This window comes from Vombatus ursinus, unplaced genomic scaffold (genome assembly GCF_900497805.2).
Source record: "Vombatus ursinus unplaced genomic scaffold, bare-nosed wombat genome assembly UNPS02015398.1, whole genome shotgun sequence".
NCBI lineage: Eukaryota > Metazoa > Chordata > Mammalia > Diprotodontia > Vombatidae > Vombatus > Vombatus ursinus.
The window spans coordinates 2933255-2952665 of record NW_020955176.1 but is presented as its reverse complement, the minus strand read 5'-3'; the positions used below and the strand labels follow the sequence as shown (position 1 = coordinate 2952665).

General features: G+C 38.4%; 1 protein-coding gene across 1 annotated transcript; it reads left to right on the top strand.

The window, feature by feature from the left end:
* Positions 1–64: 64 nt before the first annotated feature.
* On the top strand, positions 65–8026 carry SDHD (succinate dehydrogenase complex subunit D). The gene is made up of 4 exons (XM_027847302.1): positions 65–171; positions 490–597; positions 2532–2676; positions 6245–8026. Exons 1-4 carry the CDS (start codon positions 108–110, stop codon positions 6408–6410), a joined length of 483 nt encoding a protein of 160 aa, XP_027703103.1. The 5' UTR covers positions 65–107; the 3' UTR covers positions 6411–8026.
* Positions 8027–19411: the final 11385 nt, after the last annotated feature.

Below are 19411 nucleotides of genomic sequence, written 5' to 3'. Positions count from 1 at the left end.
TCTTACTCTCTCAGGTTCCGGTTCACAGCGGCTTCCGGAGCCGTGGCGCGGGAAGTGGTCCTAAGCGCTCCCGGGTCACCGAGTGACCTTGAGCGCTTCGGGCAGACATGGCGCTGGCGGCGGCTGCGGCGCTGGGGCGCCTGAACCTTCTGAGCTGTGCCCGGGGCCGAGGTGAGGGGACGGGCCGGGGGGCTCTGACCGCTATCTCTCCCGCGCGGGGGGGGAGGGGTCAGCACTCCAGCGCTCTTTGGGGCTCCTACGTCCCGAGGTGACGGGCTGCCTTTCGCCCCTCGGTGGCACTCGGCCAGTGACCCCAGTGGGGACCTGGAGCAGCCCCTCGGTCCCTTTTCCTGCCCCTTGCGCATGCCGGGCCCGAAGCCGTCCCTGGGGCTGGGGCTGGGGCACGGAGGCGACCGGCCCAGAGCCCACGGGACGAGGGCCCCGCGCCACAGCCTGCCCCCGGCAGTGATCGTCTGCCTTTCTCCCCAGCTCTGGTCCTGGGCCCACGCGTGGTTAGACCCGCCTTCGTCTCAGCATCTCTGCCGGACCGGCCTGCCCCTGGAGGACGGCACATCCACCTGTCTGCCAGCCGCAGCTGTACGTCCTGCCCCCGGCCGCTCTGCCGGACCCCTGTGTCCACTACCCTTCGCCCTCTGGCCAACCAGGCTTCTATCCCTGTAGAGACAGGCCCTCGACCGTCCCGGACAAATCATCTAGTTAAGCCCCTTCAATTATAAATGAGGGAGGAAACTGAGGCATAGAGATATGAAGTGACATGTCCAAAAATGACTTAGGTAGTTTGGGGTAGACCCACAGGTCTTCAAACTCTCAGACTCTTCCTGTTACCTATATGCCTCCCCTAGTGTCAACATAGGGAAACGCCTGATTTTGAAAAATTAAATATCGAAGCCTAAGGCATTCTTTTTCAGAGACTCATTCTTTGCAGAAGAGTCATCCTTTAATATTAGGTAATACAGAGAAATCAAAACAGTAATAATCCAAAACAGCAGATAATTTAAAACTTTTGGATGCATTGTGTACCTTAATTTAGGTTAGTATTAAAATCACTTGGCAGTTTCTAATAAGCACTTATATTTTTTTATTTTACATAATCAATACATTGATAATTGAGTTTTTTTTCATGTTACCATGTCCACATCTGGAAAGATTTAATGTCTTGTTTTTGCAGAAGTTCAAGTCAACAAGTCAGCAAACATTAAGTGCCTATTATGTGCCAAGCACTGCTAAGTGCTGGAGATATCCAGAGAACCGTTTCTGCTCTCAAGGAGCTCACAGCAAACAACTATGTACAAACAAGCTATATACAAAATAAGTAAAAGATAATCAGCAGAGAGAAAGGCACTAGCATTAAAGTTCAGGTTTCAGATTATAAATTTAGGGCCAAAAGAGACTGTAGATCTAGGCCAACCACCATATTTTATCATTGAGAAACTGAAAATGGGGTGGAGTGTTAACTTGCCCAAGCTCACACAGGTAGTAAGTGCCGGAGCCAGGACTCAATTCAGATCCTTTCAATTCAAACCCAGAGCTGCCTCCATTCTACCATCTTTAGGCTTCTTGCTCTTAGCTCAGTGTCTTGTTAGATCTGGATTGCTTTGAGCCCCTCTGTGACACTACAGAAGTAGAGTGAGACTAATTGTAGTATAGTAGAAAAGGTGTTTGGCTTTGAACGAAAAGACTTGAGTTTGAGTCCAGGCTCACCACTTATTAGCTGTATAACTAAGCAAATCATTTAGTTTCTCTAATCCTTAGTTTTCTCATAGCATATCACATCCTTCCAATGACTGTGGGCAAGTAACTTAACCTTGAATCCAGTTTCCTAATCTAAAATAGGTACAATATTTACTTGTTTTTAAGAACTGCACTTTGTAAATTGTGAAGTACTGTATAAACATATGAACTGGTTTTTTTTCTTTTGAAGTTTTTGAAGTTTAGACCTGATTTTGAATCTTGATTAAACCCAGATGATTATGGTGCCCCTCAAAAAATACTTGTGTAAAGCCAAAATTATTTGTAGCTTGTTTTAAAGTTATTTACAAGTAGTAGGATATAAAGCAGACCACAGTCTCTTTGAGTGGGTTGATTTTGAAAGAAAATTTTCTTGAAGACCTTTGGGGAGGAGGGGAGTGTGAATAATACATGTGGTTTCTTTTCTGGGCTGCAGAAGTTTCATATCAATAGAAAAGAGATGTTTAAAATGAGCATGCCAAATATTCATCTCCATTTACAAGGTCTCCAACAATTGGTCTTCTACAGTGATCATTTCATACCTTGCAAATACATAGGATGTTCTCTCCCCAAAAAGCAGGAGTCTTTTCTTTTGTGAGAAAATGAAAGAACCTCCAATTTCTGTCATTTATTTCTGAGCCCCTATTCTTCTCATGTTCTTTGGTAAATCTTCCGTGCATTTTGTTAGCTTCATAAATTGACTACTTGTGTTAACACATTCATGTTGAGAATGTGTCCTAAACCCCCGCCCTCACATCACATGGTTCTGGTCCTTTTTGTAGCTAACTCTAAGGCTGCGTCTCTGCACTGGACTAGTGAGAGAGCTGTCAGTGTCTTGCTGCTGGGCCTTCTCCCAGCTGCCTATCTGTACCCGAGCTCTGTGGTGGACTACTCACTGGCTGCAGTTCTTACCCTCCATAGTCACTGGTAAGCACAATATTCCTTCTATATTATGGGTGTACTCTGAGCCTACTGTGTTTCAGTTGGGGGTGGACTGAATCCGCACTCATTGAAATGGATTATCCCACTAAAATGGAATTACAAAAGTTAGACTTGGGCAATTCCCCTGCTCGTATGCTGTGCTTCCCTTTTTCTCCCCTGTGTCCTGTAAGAGATGGGTGGTAGAATTGTTCCTTTGATGACAAAATGGGGAGAAATTCAGAGGCTCTGTCAGTGGTAGAAAAGGGGTTGCCATACCACTTCCTTCCTTTGTCATTGGAAACTTCAGTCCTCACTTCCTTCTGCTTTCAAGTTTCACGTTCCCTGCCTGGATTTTGACAACGATGGCCTTGTAGTTAAGAAAACTTGTTTTCAATCTCATTTCAAACACAGACTAGCTATTTCACCAAGGCAAATTCGTGTGATCTGAGTCTCTGCGTCCTTATCTATAAAATCAGAATAATAATCTGTTTTTTCAGGCCTGAGAAAATGTACATGAAGTGTTTTAAGTGTGCTGTATTTATCGGTTTTTACTATTGGGAAAGACTTGTTTAAATTAGCATGAAGTCAGCTATAAAATATTTAAAGAAATGCAACTTCATTACTTTGAAATATGTAGGGTAATTAGAATATAGCTATCAGAGGTTTGGGATTTGCTTTAATTATTGGATAAAAATGAATTGCAGTGAATATAACATTTGTTTGTAAACAGGTGCTTTTAAAGTGCTTGAATTAGTACCGTATTGGGGGAATTTAAGCTTTTTTGTCCCGGTCTCTTGTTCTACCCTTAACAAATATTTCTTCATTTACTATAAAATAGTGACAAAGCTAATAAATGGCAAAGGTAATGAGAATAGATCTAAAATTTCTACTTTAGCAATTCTTCATCTTCCTGAAAAATGCCTACTAAAGCATTTAGAGAGGCTATGTTTTTTGAGAGAAATTCTGAGAGAAAATGGTTTGCAAGTGATTGAAAGCTGGAGTTTGGCTATAGGAATTTATTTGATTTCATTTTGGGTTTAAGATTTGGGGCTTAAGAACCCTTTATTCCTGGGGAATGAGGACCCTCTGCCTCCTCTTCCCTAACATGCCACTACTCCCTGGTTGATGCTGCTACTATCTTTTCTGGTTTGGAGGTTTGCTAGGAGAATCAAAAATTCTATAGTTTTAGTTTGGGGTAGAAGGATAAGAAGGGATTGAGAAGTAGGAAGATTAAGGTTAAAAAATGGGTAGTAGAAGGGGCAGCTAGGTGGCACAGTGGAAAGAGCACTGGCTCTGGAGTCAGGAGGACATAAGTTCACATCCAGTCTCAGACACGTAACACTAGCAGTGTGACCCTGGACAAGTCACTTAACCCCATTGCCTAGCCAAAAAAATAAAATAAAAATAAAAAAAAAGAAAATTAGAAATGGGAGAAGTGAGTATTATTTAATAATTTTTTCCCCTGCATTAGCCAGTTGTAAATTGCTGACTATGCAATTCATAATGTTGGGTCTGAGAATCTTTAGATTTAGAATTCTTTTACACTGATGTCTTGTTTGGTCATAGCATTCCTCTCTGTGGAACTTTTCATTGACTTTCTGTTGCTGAATAAAGTTAGGTTCCTTAGCCAGGAATATAAATACAGTATGCACAGTATGGTGCCACCCAACTTTTCCCTGTTTACATGTCCTGCCTTCTTGCCTTTCTTTACATTATTTTCTATACTTTGTATGCCCTTCTCTGCCTGCTGAGTTCCTGCTTATGCCATTTCTTTCATGAAAACTTTCTTGACTTCCCTAGTTAGTAATGTTCTCACCTAACCTTGAGATCTCCTCTAACATTTTGTATGTACCTCTTAGGTATTTATCATGTATTATAGCTACATTTGTATGTATTATATACCTTTCCTAAACAGTGAGGGCAGGGAAACGTCTTTGAGTCCAGCCTGCTACAGTACACACAAAAGAGGTGCTTAGTAAATGTGTACTGATTGAATAGCCCACTTTTCCTCTGGCTCATGGAGTATATTAACTGAAATAGTTAGAAATGCTATTGGTGCCCGCTGGTTTAGTTTCACCACTATTGACTGGCATTTTAAAGTGCACTAAAGCATAATTATGATTCCAATAATTTATTCAACCCTTTTGTTGCATAAATGAGGAAACTGAACCGTGAAAAGTTAAATAACTCCTTTAATTTAAAGTTGTGTATTCTGGTAAGGAATTTCTTCTACTTATAAAAGCCTCTGTTTAGCAGCATAGCTGCTGTTTCAAAATAAGTGTAAAAAAAATAGGAGGAAGCAGGTGTTTTGGGTTTTTTTTGGGGGGGGGGGTGTCTAGACCTTTGATTTCCCTGGTGTAGGGAGTGCTTGGGTGCAACAACTCTTGCTTGAGAAGATCTGCACCTGCTTTGTAATTGAGAGTTTCAGAGAATAGTCTGGGTCACTGAGAGGTTTGAGGGATCTGCCAAAGGTTGCATTGCCAGAATGTTGCAAGAGGTAGAACTTAAACCCAAATTATACTGCCTGGGAGATAGCTATCTATCTGATATACCTTGTAGCTTCTCAGTGATCAGTTATTCAGGGCAAACACTTTTTCTTGATTTTCTTTTCAAAATGTTAAGGGAAATATAGAAGGGGAAAATTTATAGATAAATGCTAGTATTTGCCAGAGAATAGGCCCTTAATAAATGTATGTTGATTGACTAAATAGTTGCTAAAATATTTTCATTTACATTCTGGTTTACTTCTTTATGCTATTTTTTTTAATACAACCATTTCTAAATAAATGACACATAACCAATCAAATGCTGTCTGAATTGTCATAAATTCAAAATTATTGGATTTCAGTAGCTTTGCTATGTTTTCAAATGCCAGCCAACAGGAAGATAGTGAACAATATGGAACCAGTAACATTTCTGATAAATGCTCCAATTAATATCTGCCTTCATGATCTTATGTAGAAGTCTGACTCTTATTTATATTTTACTCCAAAGAGAGCAGGATGGTGGGGTGGTGGAGAATAGGTTTTCTTTTAGTACATCACCTAAAGGATATGCACTCCAGTCATGAACTGATGGTTCTCTCCACTGACCTGAGTTATTTTAATGATTGTCTGGTTTGTACATGGTCCCTCTTTGGCTTTTCCTGTTTGATATATTAACTAATCCAAGTAGATTGATAGCTATCAGGGTTTGTGGCCATTTTCTCTAGTATAAGTCTTTCTGGGGATTGTAATCCTTAGAGTGTACGTGTCAGTCTAGTTTCATTTAGAACTTCTGTCTTCCTTCTTCCTTAGTTATGGTCCTTGTTACCATGAATTGGGTTTTTTAAACTTTTTCTTAAAACAGGATAAGAATATTACCTCCTAATTGTAAAATAACTGTGTACAAAAGTCAAAGTCACTGAAGAGATGGAAAAAATTAATCTAGTGGTAGGAACTGAGGAAGGTGATAAAATACTCCATTTGAAACTTGACTAATTCTTGTCATGAGCAAGGTCAATATTCAAATGCCCTCTTAATGTCGCTTGTCATTTTTAGTTTGTACTATGGTAGAATTTTCTTTTTCCCTTCAGGGGTCTTGGACAGGTTATTACTGACTATGTTCATGAAGACAAGTTGGTGAAAGGAGCCAATGCAAGTCTCCTGATGCTCTCAGCCGTGACCTTTGCAGGACTCTGCTATTTCAACTATCGTGATGTGGGCATCTGCAAAGCTGTCGCCATGCTGTGGAGCCTCTGACTTCCCTGGGAAGTGAAATGATTGTATACCCATTGCCTCTGCTCTATCACATTATTAACCAATGAAAATGAGAGGAAAGTATCAATGAACTTCACTGAGGAGACCTCACCCGTTCTCCAGTAAGGCACAGTTATTTCAATAATTGGTCTCTATGAGGAATATAATCCAAGAAGGATTAGATGAAGGAAATTGTGAGATTAGTTTGTGTTCCAAGTTCTGAGAGTTACTAAGTTGTCTCAGGACCTCACTAGGTTTATATCTTGCTTAACCCTTGTAAGCTGCCACATTTTAATTTACTGATCTCTTAATTCAGTTATTCATCATCCTGTTGTGACTGGATTTGTCCAGCAGCCCTGTCCCTCTTAAAATGCTTCTTCTTCTTGGGAATACTGAGCAAAAGAAGACATTTTGTTAATTCATATAATAAAAAAATTTGTAAGAAAGGAAACCATGTGTTTTATTTTGAGAACCTTTCATCTCTTTATACGCAGTTCAAATGTCTTCACTGTTACATGGCTTAAGGAAAGCTTGATGTTGGGAGAGTGCTGATGCCTATGTTCTTTTTATTGTTAATCTCGTTGATTGTATGAGGACTAGGGTTCCATTTCCCATTTGCCAAAATAGAGATTAATTTTCCCTAAAAAGCATAAAAGCTCTCCCTTGGCCTTGGTTGGCTTCTGCCTCTCTTGATATAGATTCCTGGTCACTAAGGGTGTAAATAAGCCCTACTCACATAGAGTCAGGGCTTTTCCAACTTGGTGGATTTCTGAAGACTATGCAAGTCACTGTATCTTGTCAAGCTGACCAGACAGTTACCATATGGATTTGAGGGACTTAAGTGCCATTGTTGCCCTGTTGCATATTCTTGGTATATTAGGACGAAATAAACCTTTTGTTAACTGTTAAATGCCTTATGAATGTTTCATATCACCTCAGCATCCAAACTCAGTAAAGTGCTGGTGTTAAGTTCCCCCCTAACACCAATTTGCAAGTCTGAAGAGAGGTGGGAGAGGTTTAGATTGTATGAGTTGGAGGCAGCTGAGTGTCTGGAGCCCAGATTGGGGAGAAAAGGATTTCTAAAAGTAAGACTGGCCAAGTGTTAAGAATAAAATTGTAGAGGTATGAATTGATCCAAACATTTTGGAAAACAATTTGGAATTATGCCACAAAAGTGACTAAAATGTTTATACCTTTTGATCCAGAGGTTCTCCTATTAGGTGTATACCCCAAGGAAGTCAGTGGGTAAAGGGAAGATCCCTGTATACACTGCAAATAACAGGAATCAAAGCAAATAATCATCAGTTGGAAAATGGCTGAACAAATGTGAATGTAATGTATGATGGTCGCCTGAGTCTGGAAGCATGACCCTCATGCTCCACAGAGAATGTAAAGTACCTTGAGTAAATGTAAATAGCAAATCTGCAACTGTCCCACGGAAAAACTTGCATGTGACCCTGGTCCCTCTTGGGCACTGTGCTTTCTTTGTTCTGTTTCTATATAATATGACCTGGCCTGAGGTTGGGTGTGGAAATCCATTCTGTCTTTTTGCCAGCAAGGACTAGGCCTCTTTGAGTAAACTCCTGCAATTAACTCTAATAAAACCTATTAATAACTAAGTTGGTGTGGGCCATCCTTTCTTTGGCATCTTGGTGTTCTCTCAGAGGGTATGCCACCCTATAATTGGCATAATTATAATGACAGAATAGATTCTGCCACTTACAAATAGAATGCTAGTTACTGTGTTGTAAGAAACAATAAATATGAATATAGAGAAGCATGTAAACCATTACAAAGCAATTAATAACCAGTAAAGTGTTAGGATATAAAATAAATCCACTAAAATTATTAGCCTTTCTTTATATTACAAACAAAACTCAGCAGAAAGAGAAAAATAAATTGTGTTCAAAATAATTATATAAAATACCCAGGAGCCTACCTATCAAGAATTCCTGCTAAACGGGAATTATATGAATATACTTACAAAACACTTTGCAGAAAAAAGACAGTTGGAGAAATTAATGGCTCACAGTTGGACTGTCAATATAAAAATGACTGTACTACTTAGATTAATCTACAGGTTCAGTGGTATACATTGGTGAAAGGAACTAGTGTAGGCTTCTTAGTAATCTCAGCCATGACTACCAATCAGACCACCAGAGGATTAATTTATATAGGTAAAACAGTGAATTGGGATGTTGGCAGCAAATTTCCCAGCTAATGATACCCAAGATTGGAAACTGATACAAGTATATAAAGACAAGTCATTCCCTAACAGATAAATGATCAAGGTATTTGAACAGCTTGTTTTCAAAAGAAATGAATATCATCAATCACATGAAAAAGTGTTCCACATCACTAGTAATAAATGCAAATTAGAACAAATTGTTTTTTCCTCACACCCATGGATTGGCAAAAGTGACTAGAACGGAAAATGACAATTGGAATTGCTGTGAGGGCATAGATGGGCACATTAATGTTCTATTGGTAAAGCTATGAGTTGGTCTGATTGTTCTAGAACATAATTTGGGATTACATTCCAAAAGTTACTAAGCTGTATTTACCTCTTGACCCAGTGATATCACTGTAGGATTATCTCCTAAAGAGACTAGAGACAGAGAAAGGACTTGAATCTACAAAAATATTAGTGGTGTAACAAAGAGCTAGAAACAAAGTGGGTATCCAACAATTGCGAGGAAAGGCTGAATAAATTATGGTATGAATGTAATGGAATGTTTTTCTGTAAGGAATGAAGGGATGGAAAGACTTGTTTGAACTGATAAAGAGTGATGGGTACAGAACCAGAATAATTTATAAAATGACTACAGCATTGAAAGGGAAAACAGCTTTAAAAGATTTGAGAACTTGATAAATGCAACAACTAACCATGACTCAAGAAGACTGATGATGAAGCATGTTTTCAAACTCTTGATAGAGAATTGATGGACTGTAGTAGATACAGAATGAGACATGCCAATCAAATTATCGAATGTATACTTCATAGAACTTTTTAAAATAACATTCAGTTGGAAAAGTAAAAGATCTAGAACGTGAAATAATAAAAAGAGGTAGGAATGAAGGAGGAATAGCACTTCCAGACCTCAAGCTACATAAAATATTAGTTATCAAAGCCATCTGGTGTTTAAAAAATAAAACAGTAGATTAATGGAACAGGTTAGACAAGGGAGAATCAGAAATAATGTGAATCAGTAAATCAGTGGTCAACAAACTGAAACAAATAGGAAAGAACTCACTATCTGCTAAAAGTTTCTGGGAAAACTAGAAAGCAGTCTGGCAGAAATTAGGCTTAGAGCAACACCTTACACCATATTCCATAATGTGACCTAAATGGGCATATTGCCTTAATATTAAAGATCATACTATAAAATAATCAGAAGAGAAGCTGATCGTAGACATTTGATAGTCATGGGTAGAAGATATATTCTTAAACTATGGATAGAGATAATTACGAAAAATAAAATACTAGGAAGTCCTAATTAATACAAATAACGAATCCCTTGAAGTTGTGTAATTGGAATTTGCATTTCACATTTCCATTAGGCTGGAACTGAAAAACTTAGGCACTAACAAAATCAATATCCTTAGGATGAGAAGGAAAGAGGTAAAATGGGGGTGGGGGAAATCATTGTGTCAGATTTCTCTGAAATGGGTTTGGTATCTAAGATATATAAACAAGTAAGAAATATATACATACACACACATGACCAAAAGGCCTTTCCCAATAGACAAGTCAAAGGATATGAGTGGTTGTTGTCCATTCTTGAAGAGGACCAAAATGACATCACTATGTTGGAGACTGTGGCAGATCAGACCAATACGAGCTCAGAATGCTTTACCACAGGTGAGGTACAAATAGTCCATAAGAACATTTGGGGTGGAGATGTGTCTAAATTTGTGCATCTCCCGTTTCTTTTGAGTTAGTATTTCAGCTTCAGCTTCAGTATTTGACCTATCTGCTTTTATGGGTATCTCATTTACCACAGTACATTGGGGTTGATTTCCTTATGAGATGTTTCGAAGAAGTGAAACAAATAAATTATGAGTCTGTATTTCAGGTCCTTTGTGAAGAATTTTTTTTAAAAGGTTGGGAGGCAGAGTAGAGCAGAGGAAAGATATGCTCTGCTACTCTGCATGACCCAAAATTTGTGATTCAAACTAATTCCTTTCACACAATAAGTGGTCTTTTGACTTGCTCTTCACTCAGTGTCCTCAAATATTTCACATCTCCTCGATAATGATAACATTGTTAATAATAATACTTAAAGTATCTATGGGCATACTGAAGTCAACTGGTACCTGTTCCTCAGAGCTGATTGTTAAAATTTCTACTGTGAGCATTTATCCCTTGGAAATTGGCAAATACTACATGTCAGGAAGAGCAGCTAGGTGGTACCACCACCCTACTTCAGATTCACTATAAACGCACTTCTTTCCTTCATCCAGATTTTAATTCAGGTCTTCCTGACTCCCAGCCTGGTACTCTATCCACTGTACCATGTAGCTGCTCCTCTGGGTTTCCTTGTTAATGGCAGAGATTTGAACCCTGGCTCTGCTATCTACTTTCTATGCAGCTTTGGTCAAGTCTCATAGCTCAACCAACTAACCAGCAAGTATTTATTAGGTGACTGCTATGTGCCAAGCACTCTGCTTAGAGATTAAGTTATAAGTACAAAGAATGAAACAGTCCCTACTCACAGAGAGCTTATTTTCTCATGGGTGACCCTCAGTTTTCCTATCTGAAAAGGAAGGATTAGATTAGATGATATCTAAGATCTGTCTCACCTCTAAATCTACGATCCTATCATCAAACCTCACCCACAGCTACCACAATACCCTCAAAATGACCTTGCATGATCCAAAATTTGTAATTTAAACTAACACACAAAAATAGGTGGTCTTTTAATTTGCTCTTCATTCCGTGTCCTCAACTATACCATATCTCCCTGATAACAATAACATTGCTAATAATAATACTTAATGCATCCATTTTTTCCTTGATGTGAGATACAATCAGGAACATGCTGGAGTCAGCTGATACCTGTTCCTGACAGCTGATTGTTAAGTTTTCAGTGTCAGCATTTATACCTTGGAAATTGGCAAACACTCCCTATAAGGAAGAGCAGCTAGGTGGTGCAGTGGATAGAGGTGCTGGACCTGTAGTCAGTAAGACTTACATTTGTGAGTTGAAATCTTGCCTCAGACTCTTTTACTTGCTTTGTGACCCTGGGCAAGTCACTTAACCTTGTTTGCCTCAGTTTCCTCATCTATAAAATGAGCTGGAGAAGGAAATGGCAAACCACTCCAGTGTCTTTGCCAAGAAAACCCTGCAGGGTTTCCTGACAAAGAGTCAGACGTAACCGAAAAATGACTGAACATATCAGGACTTGATTTATTGTTATGATGGTTGTCTAGAGTAGACATAAGAAAATCATGGAGAAAATGTTAATAACGTAGTTTAAGTTGAAAAGTGTGTCATGCATACTTTTCCCCCTGGAGAATCAGTTGTTAAACATTTAGAAACACATCCCAGACACACCTGTCCACCACTACCAATCCCAAACCTTCTATTAGTTGATGTTCTAGGTGAAATTCTAGGTCCAAAAAAATTTGACACCTGTTGGTCAGCCTGATCCATGGGCCTCTCAGAACTTAACTGGGCTCTTTCTTGGATGATAGCCGAAGAAACCCTCACCAAAGCCTAGTCAGAGCTAGCAATCCATTTGTGTAGTCTTGGAGAACCCAAGGCTGTCTTCATGCTACAATGAGATATTGGAGGAATGCTCTAATGGGCGGCAGGGTGGCTCGGTAGATAGAGCAGCAGGCCTGGAATTAGGAAGATCTGAGTTCAAATCCAGCGTCAGATACTTGCTAGCTGTGTGACCCTGGGCAAGTCACTTAACCCTGTGTGCCTCAGTTTTCTCATCAGTAAAATGAGCTAGAGAAGGAAATGGCAAACCGCTCCAGTATCTCTGCCAAGAAAACTCCAAAGGGCTTTCTGACAAAGAGTCATACACAACTGAAAAATGATTGAACAACAACAAAAGCCCTAATATTTTATAGAGTGGGGTTGGGTTGTATGTTTGTTTTTCACCCTATCACATAAAATAATGGGTTTAGAACTGAAAGGAATTTTTGAAGTTATCTCATTCAATCTCCTCCTTTTCTGGATGAGGAAACTGAGGTCTACAGAAGCAAGATCATTTATACAAGGTAATAAATGAAGGGTCAGGATTTAATTAATTCAGAACATCTGATTCTACATCCAGCACTCTTTCTACTGTACCACAAAGCCTAAATGTCTGTGTTGTTGTTAAATGTGTTGAATAACAATTGTTGTTTCAGCATCCTCTAAATATTACCAGTCTCCCTAATTGACAAAATACATGATCCTGTCTTTGTGAATTTGACTGTCATGCAATTTTCCGACTAATTTAATTTTGTTTTTAGATGTCATGGGTACAAGGAACACCTTCCATTGGATAGTATTTACCTAGGACTTCATAGTGGGGCTAGGGTCAGGACCATTCAGTTCTTTCGTGGTGGAGGTGTCCAAGGTTCTGATTGAAGCTCCCCAGTTTGAGGAACAGGGTGGGAATGGGGCTGTGACTGAGAAATCATTGCTCAGTTAGGGGTCAGATTTTCAGCTTGAACAAGCTAAGTCCTGGAATTAGATAATAACAAAGCTGAAAGGATAGGATGTGTGTGTGTGTGTGTGTGTGTGTGTGTGTGTGTGTGTGTATGGGGGGGGGGATCTGAAGAAGTTGGCTCAAATCCAAAAATCAAAACAAAATTCAAGGGAAGAAAGACAGTGGTGGCAAAAGATTATCTCTGAGGTTTGGGCTTCAGGAGTTCAGCACCTGTGTCTCCAAGAAGCTGTAGCGTGCTCAGTGGCCACCCTGCAATAAAACTGTCTTGGCAGATGGGTTAAACCAGGTTGAGGGTAATCAGCAGGTCCAGAGTGAGTTAGGGAGGTGTCTACCCCAAGTATATGAAGACTTACCTCGGTGGCATGGGCAGATGAGAACAATTTATTCCAACAGCCATGAAGGAGGCTGAAGCAGGTGCCTTGGAATGTGTAGAGCAGCACTTCTTAAACTGTGGGTCACCACCCCATATGAGGTCTTGAAAAATTTGGTGATAGCAAAAGGTTTCTTGAACACGCAATGACCAAAAATTAACTCAAAATCAAATGCGTAATGAATCTGAGGTGTGTCTGGCAGCACATGCCCAGGTAGCATCCTGTGACTTCACTGCAGCCTTGGTTCTGAACACACATGTGCACTTTACGCTGCACACGTCGTCTTGCAATGTAACACCAATGAACACTGCCAGAAACACCTCGGCTCAGATTTGAGACTATCGTATGTTATGAATTGCAGTGTTTTTACTGTCCCTACAAAGTTTTCTGCTCTTACAGAAACATAATAGTTTAATTACGGAAGATACTTTTAATATTTTCCTACCATCATTCCTCAGCATGTAAGTATCAAATTAGCATGTCTTTGGATTGTATTGTGTTAGAATGTTTGATTTTTAAAATTGCTGTTATCTTCTTTTACAGAAACATAAGTGTTTAATTGCAGCAAGTAAAGACAAAAGCCTTTTAATAATATTTCTCCACCATCGCCGCTGTATGTGTATGTAAGTGTGAACATCAATTTAAAAAATTAAGCACAAATGTAATTTCATAAACTAAAACTAGTATTTATTTGAGAAATTATTAGCAATATTTATTTATATTTTAGGACAAAAATATTTTTTGGTTATGGATAAGTGGCTAAATTTTGACAGAAGAGGTAAAAATACTGATGACAATGTGGCAGAATCTTCACTACCAGGTTGTGGTACACCTAAATTGACAAGAAAAAGAAAATATGTCAAATGATTTTTGCATTATGGATTTACTTCTAATAATGATGATGGTGTGGAAAAACCTCTTTGCTTAATTTGTAATGTTTTGGCTATGAAGAGCATGAAACCCCAAACTAAAATGACATCTTAATACCAAGCATGCAGCGTACTGCAATAAACCAAAGGAATATTTTGAATGACTTTTAAAATCTTCAAATAAAGAAAAACAATGTTTTGAGAAATTTGTTACTGTCAATGGAAAGTATTTACTTGCATCTTATGAAACTTCTTATTTAATTGCAAAGACTAAAAAGGCCTATGCAATAAGAGATCTGTATTAAAATGCTGCTATTAAAATGTCATAAATAGTTCATGGGAAAAAGTATGGGGATGAAATTTGTAAAATTCCTTTATTGAAACTACTGTTTCCAAAAGAATTTCTGAAATTGGTAATGAACTCCAGCAGCTTATTACCAGGTTTAAGGGCAGCCCAAAGTTTTCAATTCAGTTAGATGAAACAGCTGATATTTCTAACACAGCACAGTAGTTACTTTATCTAAGATATGTTTATGAAGGAAGCATACATGAGGAATTATTGCTTTATTGCCCTTTGGAAGAGCACGCAAGAGGGGAAGACATATCTTAAAGTTGATGAATTTTTCACAAATGAAGGTAGGCGGCGGAAAAATTGCATTGGAGTCTATACAGTTGGTGCTGGAACAATGATATAGCAGAAGTTAAAGCTGGTAGCAATGAACATATCACTTTTACTCACTGCATGATCCATTGGGAGGCACTTGTAGCAAAAAAAAAAAAAATCACCAGAGTTAGATGTGATGCTTTGTGATACTATCAAAATCATTAACTTCATTAAAAGCCTTGCCCTTAACAGTCATTTGTTTTCAAACCTCTGGAAAGACAAGGACTCCAATTATAAAAGCTTATTGCTATGTGTAGAGGTAAGGTGGCTCACAAGAGGGCAAAGTTTAAACAGATTATTGAAACTGAAAGATGAAGTTGTTATATTTTTGACTGAGCAGAAATCTGATTTGGTTATTTTTTTTTCGTAATGACTCATGGCTTTCAAAACAAAATTGTTTGTCGGATATTTTCTAAAAACTCAATGATTTAAACATGTCACTTCAAGGAAAAAATTGTAACATATATATGTTAAAAGATAAAATTGAAAATTTTATTGAAAAAGTTAACATATGGAAGAATAGAGTGGAAAATGGGTCTTTACAAATGCTTACAGTTACAGATGATTTCGTAATTGAAAATAACCTTCCCAAAGATTTAATTGTAACAGTTATAATTGATCATCTGAAGTGCCTGGAGATACAGTTTCAGAAATACTTCCCTTCAAATTTTGATTCTAAAAAATGAAGTTGAGCTCATAAACCATACTCAATTGAAATAAAAAGTGTCAGTCATCTGCCATTAAAAGTTCAAGAAGAATTTGTTGAGTTATCAAGAGACACAGGTTTAAAACTTGAGTTTCCTAAAAAAAATCATTAAATAAATTTTGGCTTGGGATTAGGACAGAATTTCCAACAATTTTTGAAATGGTTCTAAACATACTTCTGTGATTTGTACCACCTATTTAAGTGAAGCGGTATTCTCAGCGTTCATGATTATAAAATCAAAACAAGTTTTTCACTCTGAAAAACGTTGACGATGCTCTATATCCTGCAGTATCAAATATTCTGCCAAGATTTAATTCTTTATATAAAAATAAATAAGCACATTCATTTCATTATCAAATATGCTTTTGTCTTTAATAAATGGTAAAATTATATTTATACCAAACAATTGTTTTAAAATAAATTTCTTCATGATTATTATCAGTTCCTGTTTGATTTGTATATCTATTTTATATACCTATGTGGGGTTGCATAAAAATTTTGCAGGGAAAAAGGGGTCACAAGTGGAGAAAGTTTAAGAAGCCCTGGCTTAGAGCTTGGTCATTGACTGTATCTCGGGCCATTGCCAGTTGTCCTAACTCTTGTCTTGCCACTGGACTTCAATGAGAGGAAGTACCTGCTCTCAAGAAGCTCACATTCTAATTAAGGGATATGACACAGATAGGAAAGTCCAGCTTCAGGGCAGATGGAAAGGTCCGGGACCCAGCGTGGGTTGTAAGGCCTGATAGAACTTAGAGAACAACGACAGAGCAGGAGATTCTTGACCAGTCACAGTCATGAAGGAGACAATGGGTCTGAAATTTGGAGTGGAGCTCTGAGTATTACCTTGGGAAGAAACAGGAATGGGCAGGAGTGGGCTTGGATGAGAAGACAGTGTGTACATTGAAGAAGGAGCCTCCAGCGCCTGGTGGGAGCTGGGCAATGGGAACCAGGATTGAGGAAGAAAAGGGCTCCCTGAAGCAGATGCCTGCAGGGCTCTTTGATACTCTTTAATACATGAGGGTAGGTGGGTTGGAGAGGGGAAGAGAAAGGTGACCAACTCCTCATAGGAATCCCTCTTGTTTTGCCCTTGGGCTATGGCTTATTTTCATAAATCCTCCCATTGATTCTTAGGATAACCTCATGAGATAGGTAATTTTGAGGGGGAAGGAAAGGAGTAGCTGTGATTTTATTCGTGTAGGGACCTCCTGATTTAAAAAAAAAAAACAAACAACTCCCTTTGCCAATGCAAGTCAGCAAAACCGACCATTTTGTTGTCCAGTGATGTCTGACTTTTCATGACCCTGTTTAGAGTTTTCTTGGCAAAGACACTGGAGTGGTTTGCCATTTCCTTCTCCAGCTCATTTGACAAATGAGGAAACTGAGGCAAACAGGGTTAAGTGACTTGCCCAGGATCACAGAGCCAGTATGTCAGAAGATTTGAACCCAATTCTTTCTCACTCTGAAGTCAGTGGTAGATCCACTATACAATGCTGCCTCTTAGGTAACAAAAATAATTAAAATGTGTATAGTACTTTAAAGTTTTCAAGGTATTTGATATACTAGACTCACAACTCTGTGAAGTAGGTTCCATGGGTACAGTTTTGTCCATTTTACAGATGAGAAATTGATACCTAGAGAAATAGCTAGGAAGTGTTAGAGGTAGGAGATGAATCCAGGTCTTCCTGACTCTACTATATTCACATGGCATCTCTAGGTCACATGAGTACATTGCCCCTCTCTTAAAGATGAAGGACTGGTGCCCAGATTGGAGAAATATTTGACCAAAAGTCACATAACCACTAAGACTTGAATTTAGATCTTCTTATTCTAAGTAAGGCTACCAAAATCAAACTTTTTTTTAAAAAGTCCAACATGATATGCCAATAAGAGGCAAGCAGCTACTATGGTAAAATATCAAGCTAGTGAAATACTGTCTGGTTGCCAACTCTGCATCTAAGTCCAGTGCTGTTTCCACCACATTTTGCTGCCTCTTAATGCTATGGAGCCTCTTCCTGTTGGGCTTGGTGCAGTGCAGAGAGAACCTTGGTTCTAATCCCAACTTGACCATTTATCTGTGTGATTTAGGCAATTTCCTTCACCTATGTACCTCAGTTCCCTCATGTAAAAAGAAGATTAGGCTGAATGATCTCCATGGTGCCTTCTAGATCCAAATCTATTGACTCCATGAGCCAATCACACTATTTGATGTTCACCATTGCTTAGGAAATGCTGATGAAGCTGTGTAGGTAACCAGATGTGAAATGTACAGGCAGTCTGTACTGCTAGGTCCCAATGAGTGCTAATAATGATTTCCATGAAAAAGTCCCATGTATTTGAAATTTTAATTATTATAAGTACATATAATTATTATAATAAATATTGTTATATTTCTATACTATAACATTATATAAATATATTCTATATACTACATGTAACTATATTTCAAAATTGTTTGTTTTTACAGTATTGTTATTAAATTATTCTCCTGATTCTGCTCACTTCCCTCTGTATCAGTTCCTAAAAATCTTTCCATGTCTTTTTTGAAATCATCGATTTCCTCATTTCTTATAGCATAACAGTGTTCCATCACATTCGTATACTACAGCTTATTCCAATATTCCTCAAATGATGGGCATTCCTTTAGAGTCCAGTCTTTTGCCACCAAAACAACAACAACAAAAACAATTTTTAGGAATTGATAAAGAGCAGAATCAGAAGAACAATTTATACATCAATATTATAAAGTTGGAGTAATTTGGAGGACTTTTATAAATTGATGAAGAAGGAAATGAGCAGAATCAGGAGAACAATTTGTACTATAACAATACTGTAAAGACAAACAACTTTGAAAGCTCCTTAAGATTGTAAGCTCCTTGAGGGGAGGGCCTGTCTTTTGCCTCTTTCTGTATCCCCACTACTTATCACGTTGCCTAGATTGTACTGGTGCTTAACAAATATTTATTGTGTTGAATTGAATTGAAAGCTGTAAGAACTATGATCACTACAGTGACCAACCATGATTCTGAAGAATCCATGCTATAACATGCAATGACAGAAGGATGATGAGTTTAGGGTGCAGAAGAAAGCATTCGTATTTTTGCATACAAACTGTGAGGGTTTTGCTTGATTGAATATTTGTTGCAAGGAATTTATTTTTCTTTTCTTCCTCTCTCCTCATTGAAATGGGGATTGTTTTTAATTTTTTAAAAATGGAGAGGTTGGGGAGTGGAGGATTCTGCAGATAAAGGACATTGCATGCTCTTCTAGGTGAGGCCACTGTATTGTTGTTAGTTTTGCTTCATTGTTTTAGTTGGGTTATGAGACCATTCAGGGATTTGGGAGATTTGTGACATAAAAACAGAACATATTAATAAAACCTTTTTTTAAAGACTGCTTTCTATTCTCCACTGAGAATTCTTACAGACTTGAGTTCACATCCAGTCTAATCAGAGTCTTTACAGCAGTGGCCAATAAGACACTTAGTAGGCTGAACTCCAATAAAAGGACAGTCAGTTTTGCTCCAGAAAGAACATTTAAGAAGGGCTAGCAAACACCTGGATTTTCAAGAAAATTCATTGCTCGGTATAAACATGTAATACCAAAATGACTTATATGTTGAGAATAGAATCCTTAACCATAACCCCGAAGACACAAAATAAACACATTCCTGGAGAGAGGGTGAAAATAGATTACCAGTAGCTTGACTTTGAAGGAGCTAAGGGGCAC